Source organism: Pholcus phalangioides, unplaced genomic scaffold (genome assembly GCF_987345545.1).
Source record: "Pholcus phalangioides strain wild (caught in Gottingen) unplaced genomic scaffold, Ppha-v1.0 ptg000017l_1, whole genome shotgun sequence".
Lineage (NCBI taxonomy): Eukaryota > Metazoa > Arthropoda > Arachnida > Araneae > Pholcidae > Pholcus > Pholcus phalangioides.
The window spans coordinates 64,178,062-64,193,317 of record NW_028301610.1 but is presented as its reverse complement, the minus strand read 5'-3'; the positions used below and the strand labels follow the sequence as shown (position 1 = coordinate 64,193,317).

Sequence of the window (15,256 nt, the reverse complement as noted above, 5' to 3'; positions counted from 1 at the left end):
TCTTATATTTATGGGAAAACAGTGTTCCTCTGTTCTAGAAAAGATTCTGAAAAGTACTGCGCGGGGTTTTAATGGGTGCTGTAGCCCACGTCGATAAGATACTCGCCTAAAGTACCAAATGATGTTAAGAGGTGCCGCGAGTTCAATACCCGGTTCGTTCTTGTCAGAAAACTTTCCCGACACATGGGTACAACAAAAACGGGGTCATGACCGCAGAAATAATTGCTACAGCAGGGAGTCCCCCGTCGAGGGGTTAGCGCACCAACCTCTCGATGAGTATAAAAAACAAGCCTGCCGTTCGGAATCGGCAATAAATTGTAGGTCCCGGTCTAATTAGCCCTCGTGTGCAGAATGACCGTGGTGCGACAAAAATGATCAAAATGATCAAATGACTGAACGGGTATTGACCTTGGGACACTTCTGACACCCTTAGGCTACAGTAAGGGAATGGTATCTAGTCGGGCTAACGTGCCTCACCAATAAGTGAAATGTAAATCTTGTTTTTTGATGTGTCACCTAAAAAATGCTTGTTTTATAAATAAGATATTAACAAAATAAAGATACCGTATTTTGGCAACTTATTGGCATGTTCAAAATGGTTCGAAAATCTCAATTTTTTGAAAGTATACACAAATATAAAGTGGAATTTTTTTTTAAAATTTATATTATTTCATTCGTTACAAGTTATTTTTTTCTTTTTTATCTAGCGGGTTTTATTTTTCATCATTTGTTTTGCTCTATATGATAATTTGAAAATTTTACTAAACTAAGCTGCTCTTTGAGGGCAGTGCACGTGATATTTTCATGACAGAGCATTTAGTTCTTTATAGCTCAAATAGCTCAAACCTTATAGCTTAAATTGCGGGTTTTTTTCCGCCTCGCTCTGTCACGTAGACAATCCGGTGCGTATTCAACTAATTTGCGCGGACTGCCTCGATCAGCGTTTTTCAACCTGTTCTAAGGCAGACTTGAATTGTTTCACCCGGCAGCTCGAGCGTGGGGTTTAACAGATCCCACTCCGCATAAAATGGACTTATTTTAAGCAGAAATACTTTTTCTGATAAGGAAAACAAATTAGGGGTACGGTAAGACAAATGTTTATTTTAAGGAAGTGTCTCAGAAGTTTATTAGAAACAGTTATTGATCCTCACGGAGATGGAATGCGGGGTTTTTCAGGCCATAGTTTTAGTGATAAAGTAATTTTCAGCAACTCTAACTGATTACAAGTTTGCATATGGTGAAGAAAATTCTGTAAATTCATCAAGTGCGTTTTGCATATATTAAAAACACGCATTCAAATGACGTGCACTAACTTAAAATGTCAAAATTTATTTGATGGGTTTGTATATATAAAAAAATAAATTAATTATATTTTTGTACCCCGTGTGCTGAAAACTTCAATTAATTTAGGTTTTAAGAGTCATTTGCAAAAAAAACAAAAAAAAACATTTTTTTTACATGAGATTTTCATCAATATGTTCAATAATCTCGGTAAATATTGCATTTAAAAATATGCAATATTTTGTGAATGATTCCCGAGAGCCGCATTTACATTTTATTAGTTGGAAGTTTCAGTAGAAATTGTCTATATAAAAAGTTAAGTTTTTTTTATTTTTTTATGTTTATGATCTCTTAGACGATTTGAATAGCGTCGTTTTGAAAATTTTAGTGATTGAAAGCAACAGAGTGAAGTAAAGTCAACTGTTGCAGAAATATCCACTGTGCAAACAATTTGGGAGAGCCTGTGTAGGCTCACATTAAAATGCCTTTTTTTAAAATTTTTTTGTTTGTTTTGAAGTATGAGAAAATAGTACATGAATTATAATGAAAATTTGAAAGATATTTTATAATTTACATGAAACTAAACTGAAGAGGCTGAGAAAACCTAAGTCAAAAAAAAAAAAAAAATTCAAATATTTTTTGCATTTTAACATTTAATATTTTCATATTTTAAATAGTTTAATATGTCCAATATTTCATTGCAGAGACCACATCCAAGGTTTCCGTTCAATGGCAACTACGAACCAGCAGCTGCACACCCAGACTTCACCGTACTACCCGTGGCAGGTCCTCAGGTAAAAACAGTTTATCAGACTTACAACGTTTTCCCGTCTTGTATGACAGCTTTTCGTGGTCCCAACTTTTTTCTATATTGATATTTTTTCTTATTTTTATCAAGAAACTCAAGTTCAAAGATTTAAATACCAATTAAAAAAAATATATATAAAATTTTCTCCTCGCTATCAAATACTGTATAAAATACCTTTACTGCGCTGAAAATTTGAGAAAAAATGACATTATTATTTTTCAATTCTTTTGCCGATATGTGACACACTGTTCTCATTTTCAAAAAATATACAGGGTGTCCTGTAAATCCTAATTCAGTTTTTATTACATCAACCGTAGGTCGTCGAGTTATGGACTGATTTAAAAAAAAATGCAAAAAATGCTCTCAAAAATAACTATGCACCAGTTTCAAGGGTAAAAATACAGTATGTCATAAAATAAATAACCAAAATTTTCATACGTTCCCCTTGTTCTCTAATTCCCTATTAGAAAGTTGTAGCCCTGTTTCTCCCGAGGCCAAAAAAAAAAATCCCATGTTTCTAGCTGAAATATTCATTCAGATATTTGAATTTAAAAATCGGAGAAAAGTTGGGAAAGAACAGCATAAACTAACGGATAACGCTTCTTTCCGTCACTATAATATAATGTTGTTTTTCCCCAACTTTTATTGCACTTAGAGACGTGGAATTTCTTTTGTTGGCTTCAGACAACACAGGGCAACAACTTTTTAACTGGAAGTTGGAGAACAGGGAGGGGACCGTTTAAAAATTTGGATCTTGTTATTTTGTGACGCACTGTATTTTCACTGTCGAAATTGATACGGGGTGATTTCTGACACATTTTGAGTATTTTTTAAATTAAAACCATACTTCTACAGCGAACGGTTGATGAGCTAAAGGCTGACTTAGGACTTACATAACACCCTGTATATATAATCGTTTCTTACTAAATCCATACGTCGCGACGAAGTCAAAACTGCATAAAAGAACCACGGTAGTCTGACGATGAAATATGTTGATAATATCGCTTTCCCCCCCCCCCCCGCCCCGCCCCGGATCCGTTCCTGAGTGAAGGCAGACACCTTCAGCTGTGAATGTAGTGAAAGCAGATGTCTTAAGCTGTGAATAAGCCGAGGCAGATATCTTTAGCTGCAAATGGAGCAGAGATAGACATTTTTAGCTTCGAATGGTCAGAGGTAGACATCTTCACAATCAAATGGAACGATTGCAGACATCTTAAGCTGCGAATGGAGCGATGGCAGACATCTTTAGCTGCGAATGGAGCAGAGGCAGACATCTTGATTTAATTTAATTTAGTAAGCACCAGAAGGCGTATGAAGCGCTTACACTGGATAAAAACATACAAACAAGACATAAAATAGAAGGGGGAACACTTTGTAAATGGAGCAAGGTCAAAGTCAACAACGGTTGAGTATGATGAGCATACAAGGTGTGATGGTAGTCTATTCCATATTCTGGGTGATCTGCATCTGAAGCCGTGGAAGAAGCAGTCTCTTTTGGCCATCGGGATCTGTATTTGATACGGGTGTCTCCACAGGTTTACCTGGCGGTCAGTGATGACAAAAAATGGGACGCCCAATGGTAAATATACTATGTTATGGACCATTTTATAACACATTTTCAAGTCGGAAACAATTCTGCGCCATTCTAGAGAAAGTAGACCAAATACTCCATGCTTGTCAGAGTAGGACATTCTGACCAAGCCTGGCAATCGTTTTGTAAAAGATCTTTGGGGCTTTTCTAAGAGCATTATGTCTTTGACCTTATATGGGCTCCAGACCTGTGAGCAAAACTCAAGGGTGGGCTGAAAATACAAACAGAAAGCATATACTAGGGTGAATGAATCACATTTACGGTAGGTCGTACGTAGCAAATATGCAGTTCTATTAGCCCTGCAAACCATTTCCCGATAATGATCGGCAAAATCCAGAGAACCGTTCATTAATATGCCCAAATCTGAGCAGATATTAAATTGTTGTAAAGGTTCATTGCCTATCCAAAGGTGGTCACGGTGAGCATGTCTGGCCACATGCAGTGATCCACTGTAGCGCTTAGAAATTCTGATGATCTTGACATTACCAGCCAATCAGAGTCAAGCAACTGTGACGTCATAGAAACGTCACAGTAGCCCGCGAGGCTACCGTAGCTTTTGATCCATTTGGCGCCACCATATTCCCTAGAGACATTTAATAATGGATATTCTAAATTTAACTTCAGTTCGGCAACCAGGCTTGATGCAGTGGGAAGTTCACGGGATGCTCACAACGAAGGTTATGAGTTCGAGTCCCTTCGTAGTCATCCAAATTTTCTTTCTGACATCTTCGTATGAAAAGTTTAATTTCTTATTACATTTAATTTTTTCTTTTAACCGTTGCACGGGATAAATATGATTTATTATATTATAATTCACCACCAATTGTCAGATGCACGGGAATGAGTGGGAGGGAGGAGGGGGGGGGGTTCCCAAACAGCGAACTTGGCGATACAATGGGGGGGGCCACCCCCGTGTAATAAGTTATCGTTTATTGAATCACTAAAAAATGTTTTCATTTTTTTTTCTGATTTAATCCAAATGTGGTTCAGTTGCATCAAGTTGACAATAGTAACGGCTCGCGAAGCGAGCGCCCAGCGAAGCTGGGCCCTGCTATCATTTATTGATTCATAATGCTAATAGATTCATTAGAAAACCAAACATAGAAATTGTGTTTCGGCAAGCCACTGTATTTATTGCATGTCAATATAATTATTATTATATAATATATATCATCATTATTATTATGATCGTTATAGTATTATAGTATTGTTAAATTATATCATTGTAATATTATAGTGTGAGCAAACGAGACGTAATGACAAAATAAAAGCGAAATCGTTAATAAACGCTGGTGTTTGGCGATAAGTTGCCAAACGTAACAGCAGGAGGTACACTTTACACATACGGTGATGTTTCTATAACGTCACATTAGCCTGATTCTGATTGGCTGATAATGTCAAAAATATAAAAACTTAGAATTTCTAAGCGTTAGTGTGATCCACACTTTGAAGTAGAGATAGGTCGATTGTTTCGAGAGCTCCACTGAAGAATCTGATGGCATGCATTTTGTAAGTCCATTGTATTTTTATCTGTGGCAAACAGCTTTATATCACTTGCATATTGTAATGTGGGTATTGGTGATACCGCTTGGGTAATTTCGTATGAGAACAGGGTAGACAGAGTCCGACCCAGCACCGAACCCTGAATCACTCCACTAGGAACCTGCCTTTCGCTGGAGGTAATGCTCGCAACTGGCAAATCCTCAGCTGCGAATGAAGCGGAGGCAGGAGATTCCAGCGCGATGTCTCGGAGAACGAACTTATCGTGTAGATGCATCGGTTCATCCCGTATTTTACGGGACAGACAAGATTCTCCCATACTGTTCGGTTCTTGGATGGAGCGACAGCCCTATCGTCCCAATTTGGCTAAGCGCTTGGGATGTTTTAATGTGAAAACATGTTGATGAATGATGAAAAAACATTGGGTGTACATTTAAATTTCTCCAGATACATTTAGGATTTTTGTTCCACTAAATTTTTGCATTTAAGACGTTATATCTCTTATGTGCTAAATGCTTAGAATGTCTCTCAACAACATGTTTATATTTTCAGGGTGAATCAGGTCATCCCGGTTCTCCTGGAAGGCCAGGTTCTCAAGTAAGGGCTGAGATTTGTATAACAGTTTTGAAAAAAAATTATACGGACTGTAATACCGGGTGCATAGATAAGGGCAAAAATATTCGTATAGCAGCATAAACGAGGCAAAGAACCGTTGTCGATTTACTTATGCAGTTCTTTCCCAACTTTTCTCCGATATTGGAATTCAAATATCTCAGCAAATATTGCACTTAGCTATGCACCCTTTATATATGCTACGGTAAATGTGATAAATCGGTTATTCTGCATCATAACCGATTATTATGCATGCTCAATCACCTTGGTAAGTTAAATAAATTTTTATCACTTTTACCGTTTATTATGCATAACGCCCAAGTGTCGCTGGGAAATTTGAGAAATGCTAAAAAGTTTATTACTTTTACTTGTGTTTATACATAATATCAGGCATCGTTGGTTATAGTTAATTTATAGTTAAGGTGGTTAAATGAGAGTTCACACATTATATCGGGGTACAATCATGAGATTTGTTGAATTGGAGTTCGGTATATCGAGGTCTGATTGTATAATTCATTGAAGAGGAGTTTGTTATATTGGGCTCTCGTACAAAAACTTGTCAAAATTCGTTAAATCAAAGAACTTGTTAAATGAGAGTTCGTTCTATCGGTGTACGGTCGTGAAATTTAAAAAAAAAATATCAGAGTTTGTTATATCCGGGTAGGATCGTTAAAATTTGTTAAATAGGAGTTCGTTATGTGGGGGTCCGATTTCAGAATTCATCAAATAGGAGTTAATTATATAAGTTATTTCGAGGATGTTCGGAAAAATTCATTAAATCAGAGTTAATTGTATCCAGTTCAGACTAACTCAACAAGTACGGTCGCTTGAATAATCAGTCTTATCACAGCAATGGGACAAATTTATCATCTTTACCAACGACGCTTGGGATTATGCATAAACGCCGGAAAATGCGATAACTTTTTAGCATTGATGAAATTTACCACCGATACTCTGATATTATGCATAAGCGTCGATAAAAGTGATAAATTTTGTAAAATTTATCAAACTTAACAAAATGGTCGGCGATTATGCATAATCTATTTTTATGTATAACACACACACATAACCGGATTTATCACATTTACAGTGACATACAAATCAGTGTGTCACTTTTGTCTGATTAGTTAATTTCTGTCTCTTTTTTTTAGGGCACTCCTGGATCTCAAGGATCACCTGGACTTCCTGGACCTCCTGGTCCCCCAGGTGATTTGGGAGTAAGTTTCCTCTTTATTTCCGTCAAGTAGAAAAAATTCAAGTTACATGTACCTGAATATTTTATGTACAGGATGTTTATAATTAAAGTTCTCGTACTCTGAGTTCCTTCAAAAACTACTTATCCGAATACGGCCAACTTTTCAGAGTATCTTAATGACACCATGAGGGAGAGAGAGAGAGATTGGTGCAATTTAAAAAAGTTACATTTTCGACCACCAGGTGAAAAAGTGACATCAGGACGGGCAGTCTCTTAAGAATAATGTTCATCTTGAACTTGATTACAAGGGATCAGATGGTACGAAATTTCTGGCAATTTCTCCTCAGACACCCAAACGTCAAGATCTCCTAGGTCAAAGGTCACGAGAGCCTGTGGGGCGATGAAGAAGCTGATCACTGGCAAGCTAAGTGTGATGACCCAAATTACTCTGGCAGATCTACCCACAAGGTACTTTCTCGGATCAAGACCCTAAACAGCAACTGGCCCAGAGATTATGTTAGTAAAAGGTCACGGCCCGTTCTCCGCCAACCTAGAAAGTTTAAAATTAAACAATCCCCAACAAACGCTTCAGCTGTAGAGAGATCGGAACAACGTGCTACAATGCGCCACCTATTGCCAACATACAAAGGAATTTCACTAAGGAGCCCCATCAGCAGCTCTAGAGAAGGTATGCTAAACATTCTCAATCGATCGGACTCCATCAAAAAACTTATAAGACTGGCGAAATTTCTAGAAAATAGCCCGGGAAGGCAATGATTGTACCTGATCTAGACGAATATGGGCCTAGTACAGTTCCAGTAGAGCCTAGACCAGTGTTTCTCAACCGCTGGGCTGCGGCCCAGTAACGGGCTTTGACACTAGTCTCACCGGGACGTGAGTGATTTCCAGTTTCAAATTTCCATTAATTTCTCCTTAATCGGGTGTATAATCGGGACTTTCGCTTATGCAAAAGAGATTTTCCGGACCGTGGGCTTCCAAATGTTGAGAAACACTGGCCTAGACGATCGGCCAGACTAAGGTAAAAACGATAGTTCCTTCTTTCTGAGGACTCCGACTCCGACTAGCGTAAGTTCTGCGGAATCTCACATTGATTATTGTCAAGGGTTCCTTGATGGTACCCCCCTCCGCAAAAAATATTTTGTACACTATCTTAATTTTTTTATTAGCGATTCATCTGCAAATGTCCCAATCAACCATATCATTTGGCAAATATTGTTGATTTTATGTATCCTATCTGTGCATATTTATACTATTTGTAAATTGAGAGAGTGGATATAAGATTTTTCGGAATGGTCATGCCCTTCAGGGCAATGTGCTTTAATTGCACAAGCGACAGAGCCTGGTCGTGTTCGGTAAATGAATAACGTTAAAAAGTGGTACTTTTTATTGCATTTTCCTTCCTCCCCCGGTCCATATAGCACATATACCAGCGGCTGCTACATAGGTCTGACAAGGAAACAGTCCTAAGGGTCTTCAGAAAGTTTTGGAAAAATTACCACTGATTCTACTCATTTAAACATGCACAAAAATAGAATAAAAATCCGGTGGAATTATTACAGGTCACTCAAAAAAATGTAAACATTAATATTTTAAACGCCAATAGAAGCCAAGAATGATTTTAAAAACCCCCGCAACCCTAGAGTGTTAGAGTGACGCCATTCAAACAACACATGATCAAGTACAGTACAGAAAAAGAAAGAGAAATAACTAGTTTCTGGAACAGAGAAGCTGGAGGAAAGAAAGTGAAAAGAAGTTTTTTTATAGATATCACCAAGATGCGCAAGAGGCGATGAGCAGCCAACCGTTATGAATTTTAATTTATTTTTTGCGGCTTTAATAATTGCATTCCTCTGATAATTTTATTTTTTATGTGTTTCTAGGTGAGATGAATGAACTTAAACTTTTCCATAATTTTTTGAGCACCATACCTCGGGACTCTTTTCTTTCAGTATACTGACGTGCTACATATGTCTAACAAGGAAACGGTCCCAAGGTGGCGTCATCAAAAAGCGTGGAAAAAAATTACCATTGAACTGATTCTGGTCATTTAAATATGTACACAAATATTTAAAAAAATCCGGCGAATTATTATGAGTCACCCAAAAAAATAAATAAATGTGCAAATAATATTTTGAAAGCCAATAGAGGCTAAGAATGGTTTTAAAACCCAGCAACTCTAGAGTGTTTGGATACCGTCATTCAAACAATAATTGATCAAGTACAGCACAGACAAAGAAAGAGAAAAAAAGAGATAAAAATAGTTTATAGAAAGAGAAGGAAAAAAAGGGAAAGGAAGTGAAAAAAAGTTTTTTATAGATATCGCCAAGAAGAGCGTGAGGCGATGAGTAGCCAACTGTTATCATTTTTAATATTTTTTTGTGGCTTTAATAATTTCATTCCACCGCTCATTCTTTTTATTTGTTTCTTAGTGAGGTGAATGTACTCAAATGTTTTCATAATTTTTTGAGGACAGCGCCTTGGGACCCTCTTCTTGTAAGCAGTGTCAGTACTCTGACAGGCACTACATAGGTCTGGAGCAGTGTCAGTATAGTGAAACTATTCAGACCTATGTAGCGCCCGTTCTGGTGGACGTATTCCATTGAAACTTGGTATAAACGCTGTATGGACTATGGGAAAAGGAAAGCGCAGTAAAAAAAGCGTCACTTTTTTCACCTGGGAATAAAAAATTGAACTACTTTTTTGCATATATATCCCCTCTCCCATTATGATATCTATAAATTTGGCTGCATTCGGATGAGCAGTTTTTGAGAAAACTGTTCAGAGTACGGGAACTTTAATTACAAACATGATGTTGTATGATACACATTTATTTGACAAAATGATTTTTCATCTAGCTATCATCTTGGTTTCATCAACTGGCTCTTCAGCAAGGGGTAGGAGGTGGAGGAGGAGGAGGGGGTGATAAAGGGCCGCCTCCATTGGACGCTTTCCATTTCATGCAGGCACAAGTAGTATGTGTTTATTTATTCGATATATATAATGGAAATTAATGCTTTAATTGATTTATAATTTATTAGGCCAAAATTAATATTGAATACAGTTTCAAACTTGTTGTAAATGATTGAAATTTGAGAAATGAATGTTTATCGTGTGCTTGTTTAAACTTTTATTAACCCCTTCCAGGCTCAGTTTATTCCAGGTTTAAGGGGTCTCATACCTTCAAACATAGTGAAAAACTATGGCCTAGTAGGAATTTCAGTAAAAATACTATTTAACCATTGATTTATTTCAAAATATTTCTGAACACATATTTTTGATTGTATAGTACATTCTGGTAATATAGAATACCGCTCTTATTTTTTCGATTATCCCAATTTGAAACATGACAAAAACCTGAAACTTGCAATTCTCTAAAGTTTGTGTTCTTGTCTTTGCATTGGCAAGTGTATCATATTTAGAAATAAATATTATGGCTCAGGAAAAAAAGCATTAAAAAATCATTTTTGTTGGGTAATTTTGAGTTGGGTAATACGGAATACGAAGTTCAAAATGGAGGAAACTACCCGACACACCATTTGTGAAAAAAATTTAAGCGGGAAGAATCACTAGCGAAAAATTGAGCACTGCACAATGAAATGCAACACTTGTTATGCACATTGTGAGTAGTGTCAAATTGTCGGGCGCATTTTTAATACTTGATAAACACTTTTGAACACTTGCCTTAATAAAGTTCTGGAAGTAGAAAAATTAATATATTCTCCTGTAGCAGCCGTGATGATGGTGACAATCGAGCGACACTGACTTTATAGCATCACGAGAGCATTTTGAAGTTGTTCACTGTTCCACTAGGAAAACCCGGTATTCCATATTACCCGAATGTACTATGTATATATACTATTCCTCTATACTAATATATAAACTCTTTCATATATCTCTATACTTATTTTTTTTGGAGTTTTCAAAAAAAAGAAATGCATTTAAAACAGCTTGCGTGCTTGATAAAATATGAGTATCCGTTTTATAGTGGAATGCTAAATACAACGCGGTTTGGTAACGATTAATTATCTTTATTACTAATCGTTAATTAATTATGACGTTCTAAAAGAGAAATCGTTTATTTATTATTAATTAATTAGATAATTATTAATTAAGGATTTTATTTTTATTTTGTCATAACGTCTCGTTGCTCGTGCTGTCACGCAGGGGCGGAGAATCTTGTATGAATCAGTATAAAGATAATTACTATAGTGGCCCCTCCCTTCGGGCGGCTCTCGTACTAACGTCTCGCCACGTTCCCGTTTGGGGGAACGACCCCCAAAACCCCTCCGACTACTTGTCCGATAGTACACATCTTGAAGAACAACATAAAATAATTGATATTAAAACGTGATAATATACGGTTAGTAAATTAATAAGTTCATTATGGTTAATCGATTCATTAAAAACGGAATTTTACCGTTCGGAGTAAATTAATTATTTATAGTGGTTAATCATTAGCTAATTATTAAATAATTACAACTCGCGGACACTTGATTTGGTTGTAGCTAAGTGTATAAATTTTAAACCCACATACTCTAGTTTATCTATTTAGAAGTGCAAATTATTCGAATTATTAGTGCAAAGTATCAATTTTAAAAAGTGCAATGTAATCGAATTCAAGTGCACTTATACATGTATATTTCTCGATAAAATACAATGTAATCGAATAAAAATCAATTCCAAATAAAGGGAAATGAAATGAAGCAAAAGACTGAGATTTCATTGACTAAATTTAATTTCAAATCTTAAAATTCAAAAGAATTTAAATAAAAATCTTACTCATTTAAAATTTAATTTTAAAAGAGATTGAGTCAATGAAATCTCAAGCTTTTGCCTCATTTCATGAACTGAACAATTTCATTTATTTTGAATCAATTTTTATTCAATTACATTGATGCCACGGTAGTTTTATCATTCGCGTAAGCTGTTTTTATTGCATTTTTGAGAAAATTTCAAAAAAATTTAGTATTAGATATGTGAAACTTTATACAAGCATATGATAGCATACGGGGTGTCCTGTGAGTGTTAAATCGGCCTTTTTATCCGTTCGTCGTAGAGGTGTCTTTTTAATTTAAAAAATACTCAAAACGTGTTCAAGAAGCACTTTTTGTACCAGATTCAAGAGTGGAAATACAGTGTGTCATAAAATTAAAATTCTAAATTTTTATACGGACCCTATATCCTCTAACTTCTCATTAGAAAATTACTGCCCTGTCTTTCCCGAGACCAACAAAAAGATTCCAAGTTTCCAAGTGTGATATTTGCTGAGAAATTCGAGTTGAAATATCGAAGAAACATTGGGAAAGAACATCATAAACTAAGCGGCTCTTTTCCCTCATTTATACTGTTCATTCTCGACTTTTCGCCGATTTTGAATTCAAATATCTGTGGAATGTTGCACTTAGAAACATAGATTTTTTTGTCTCGGTCTCAGGAGAGTCAGAACAATAACCTTTTTAATTGGAAGTTAGAGGACGAGGGGGGGGGGGGGCGACACACTGTATTTTCATTCTCGAAAATGGTAAATGTTATTTGTAACACATTTATACATTTTGATTCGTAAACACATTTTGAGCATTTTTAAAATTGGAATCACATACGTCTACGATGAACGGTTGATGATAAAAAGGCTGACTTAGGACTTACAGGACACCCTGTATATAACCAAAATATGTATAAACATTTTGAAGTAAATCAATGGTTAAATATTAATTTTAATGATATTTCTGCTAGAGCATTGTTTCCCCCATGTTGAAAGGTATGACACTCCCCTTACGGGTCAAAAAATTGTAAATTATTTTTAATACTTATTTTTATGATAATAAGTTGTTTAAACATCACAGCACAATTAGTATGCATGACTTACGTTCAATGTTACTATCCTCAATTACTATCCTAATATACATTGCTTATGCCAAAAAAGTAATATATTCATGTTTTTTCTTTGTTTTGTGATTTAATTGCAACAAGATTTCGGATTTTACGTAGGCCTAATAACCGGGACCTACAGCTAGCTCAACCAATTTATTTCAACATACATGGCTGATATAGCATTCATATAACTTCAAACAATTCTTTCTAGGGACCAATTGGGCCTCGAGGTGGCACAGGACCTCCAGGACCTCCGGTAAGTTGATGTATTTGGTGAAAGAAAATAAACGTTCCACTAATATCAAGTAAGAAATAGTAATATATATATATATATATACAGTATATAAAAAAATATATATACACAGTGATCTATTTGATCTCTCTCTCGGCTTACGAATTTTTCGGCTAACGAAGATTTTTTCGTGATTTTTCCACCTCGGCTAACGAACATTTTCGTTGATATGGATGTACGTGTTTATATAAAACAGCCGCCACATGTGAGCTGAATCTTCGTACCAATCATCATCAGAATTTCTGTCACTCGAGCCTGATCAACTTGAGTTCACCTCAGAATCTTTTCCAGATGTATGTACACTTCTCTTTCTGAAATTCTTTGCACCATTTCATGTAAAATGAAAGAAAAGATAGAAAATGCATTAAAAAAAGGTAACCCATGTTTTTCAGAGCGCCCTTTCTTTCAGCACAAGACTCTGAGCATCAAACTAAATAGTCTGGACATTCTAGGAGCCTATCTTTTCTATTTGCAATGTATCAGACACAGAAATGAGCTGACAAAATCACAAATAGATGGGGATATCTACGTACTCGATTGGGTTGTGTCAAGACTAAAGCCAGTGTTGGTTGTGTGTGTGCATTAGGCAGGGTTCATACTGGCGTGATACGGCAGGCGATGCAGCCTGCAGCTCGACGAGGATTGGTTAAAAAACTTGAAATTCCGGTTTTTCTAATCAATCCGCGGCGAGCTGCATGCTACTTCACTTGCCCTACGCGCCATTGTGAACCCTGCCTTAAGCCGGGTTTTCCTAGGAGTAAAACTTTTGCGCTGTGTGCAGCGTGAAAACGCTCATTGGTTAAAAACCTGAAATTCCGGTTTTTTTTACCAATCGGCATTTTTACGCTGCGCGCGCTGTAGAAACCTGCTCCTAGGAAAGACCGGCTTTAGTAAAAAACGAAAAGGTCTTCAATATCACTCATTTTCCTGTAAATTCTCATTTATCCAATTTTGAAGTTGTTCATTTCAGCCTTCAGTCAGCTGTTCATTTTAACCTTCAGTTTCTCAGTGTTTTAAAAACGTATCCTTAAATTTTTAGGCAGAACCTATAACGAATCAAACGATTTTCCATAGACACCTATAAGAAATCACGTTTCGGCTAACGAACGTGATTTCGAAACGAATCATTTTCGTTAGCCGAGGTATCATTGTATGTCGTATTCTTGGGAATTCACCATTAAAAGTATGTTTTTAATGTGAATCATTCCAACTGACAACATTTTGAAATACTTTAGGGACCACAAGGATTTCAAGGCATCAGAGGGGAGACTGGTGAATCAGGGCCAGCTGTAAGTATGAGAAAATTAAATTGTTTTTTTATCGCAGATGAAAAGAAATGCAAAAATAAAATTATCTCTTCAATATTAAATACTGTATAAAATACCTTTCATGTGCTGAAAATTTGAGGAAAAAAATGCTATTATCATTTTTGAATTGATTGACGATATTTGACACACTGTTGTCATTTTCAAAAAAATATACAGGGTGTCCTGTAAATCCTAATTGAGCCTTTATCTCTTCAACCATTCGACGTAAAGGTTTGGTTCCAGTGTGAAATATTCTCAAAATGTGTTTAGAAATCAATGTACCAGTTTTGAGAGTGAAAATACAGAATAAAATCAATCACAAAATAAAAATCTAAATTTTTATACAGTCCCCCGTCTTCTAAGTTCTAATCAAAAAGTTGTTGCCCTGCCTCTTCGGAGCAAAACAAAAACAAAAAAATCCCATGTTTTTAACTGCAATATTCGCTGAGATGTTCAAATTGAAAAATCGGAAAAAGGGTAGAAAATAACAGCATTAACTAACGCAAAATGTTTCTTTCCCTAATATATGCTGTTCTTTCTTCGATTTGGAACTTGAATATCTCAGCGAATAATACGGGTAAAAAAAAGGGATTTTTGGTTGGGCTCGGAAGAGCAACAAGTTTTTAACTGGAAAGTAGGGGACAAAAAAAAGACAGTTTAAAAATTTTATTTTTTTATTTCGTTGCACACTGTATTTTCACGCTTAAAACTGGTACAGGGTGAATTCTGAACTCGATTTGAGCATTTTTCAAATTGAAACCATACCGCTACGACGAAC

At 36.1% G+C, this 15,256-nt stretch overlaps 1 protein-coding gene across 1 annotated transcript in view; it reads left to right on the top strand.

The window, feature by feature from the left end:
* LOC149074633 (uncharacterized) overlaps window positions 1–15,256 on the top strand; it is a 111,355-nt gene that overhangs the window by 28,909 nt on the left and 67,190 nt on the right. Inside the window, exons 4-9 of the mRNA XM_089247024.1 lie at window positions 1,986–2,075; window positions 5,733–5,777; window positions 6,944–7,009; window positions 9,864–9,980; window positions 13,091–13,135; window positions 14,407–14,460. Of these exons, the coding sequence (XP_089103150.1) occupies window positions 1,986–2,075; window positions 5,733–5,777; window positions 6,944–7,009; window positions 9,864–9,980; window positions 13,091–13,135; window positions 14,407–14,460 (417 nt within the window). The remainder of the gene's footprint in view (window positions 1–1,985; window positions 2,076–5,732; window positions 5,778–6,943; window positions 7,010–9,863; window positions 9,981–13,090; window positions 13,136–14,406; window positions 14,461–15,256) is intronic.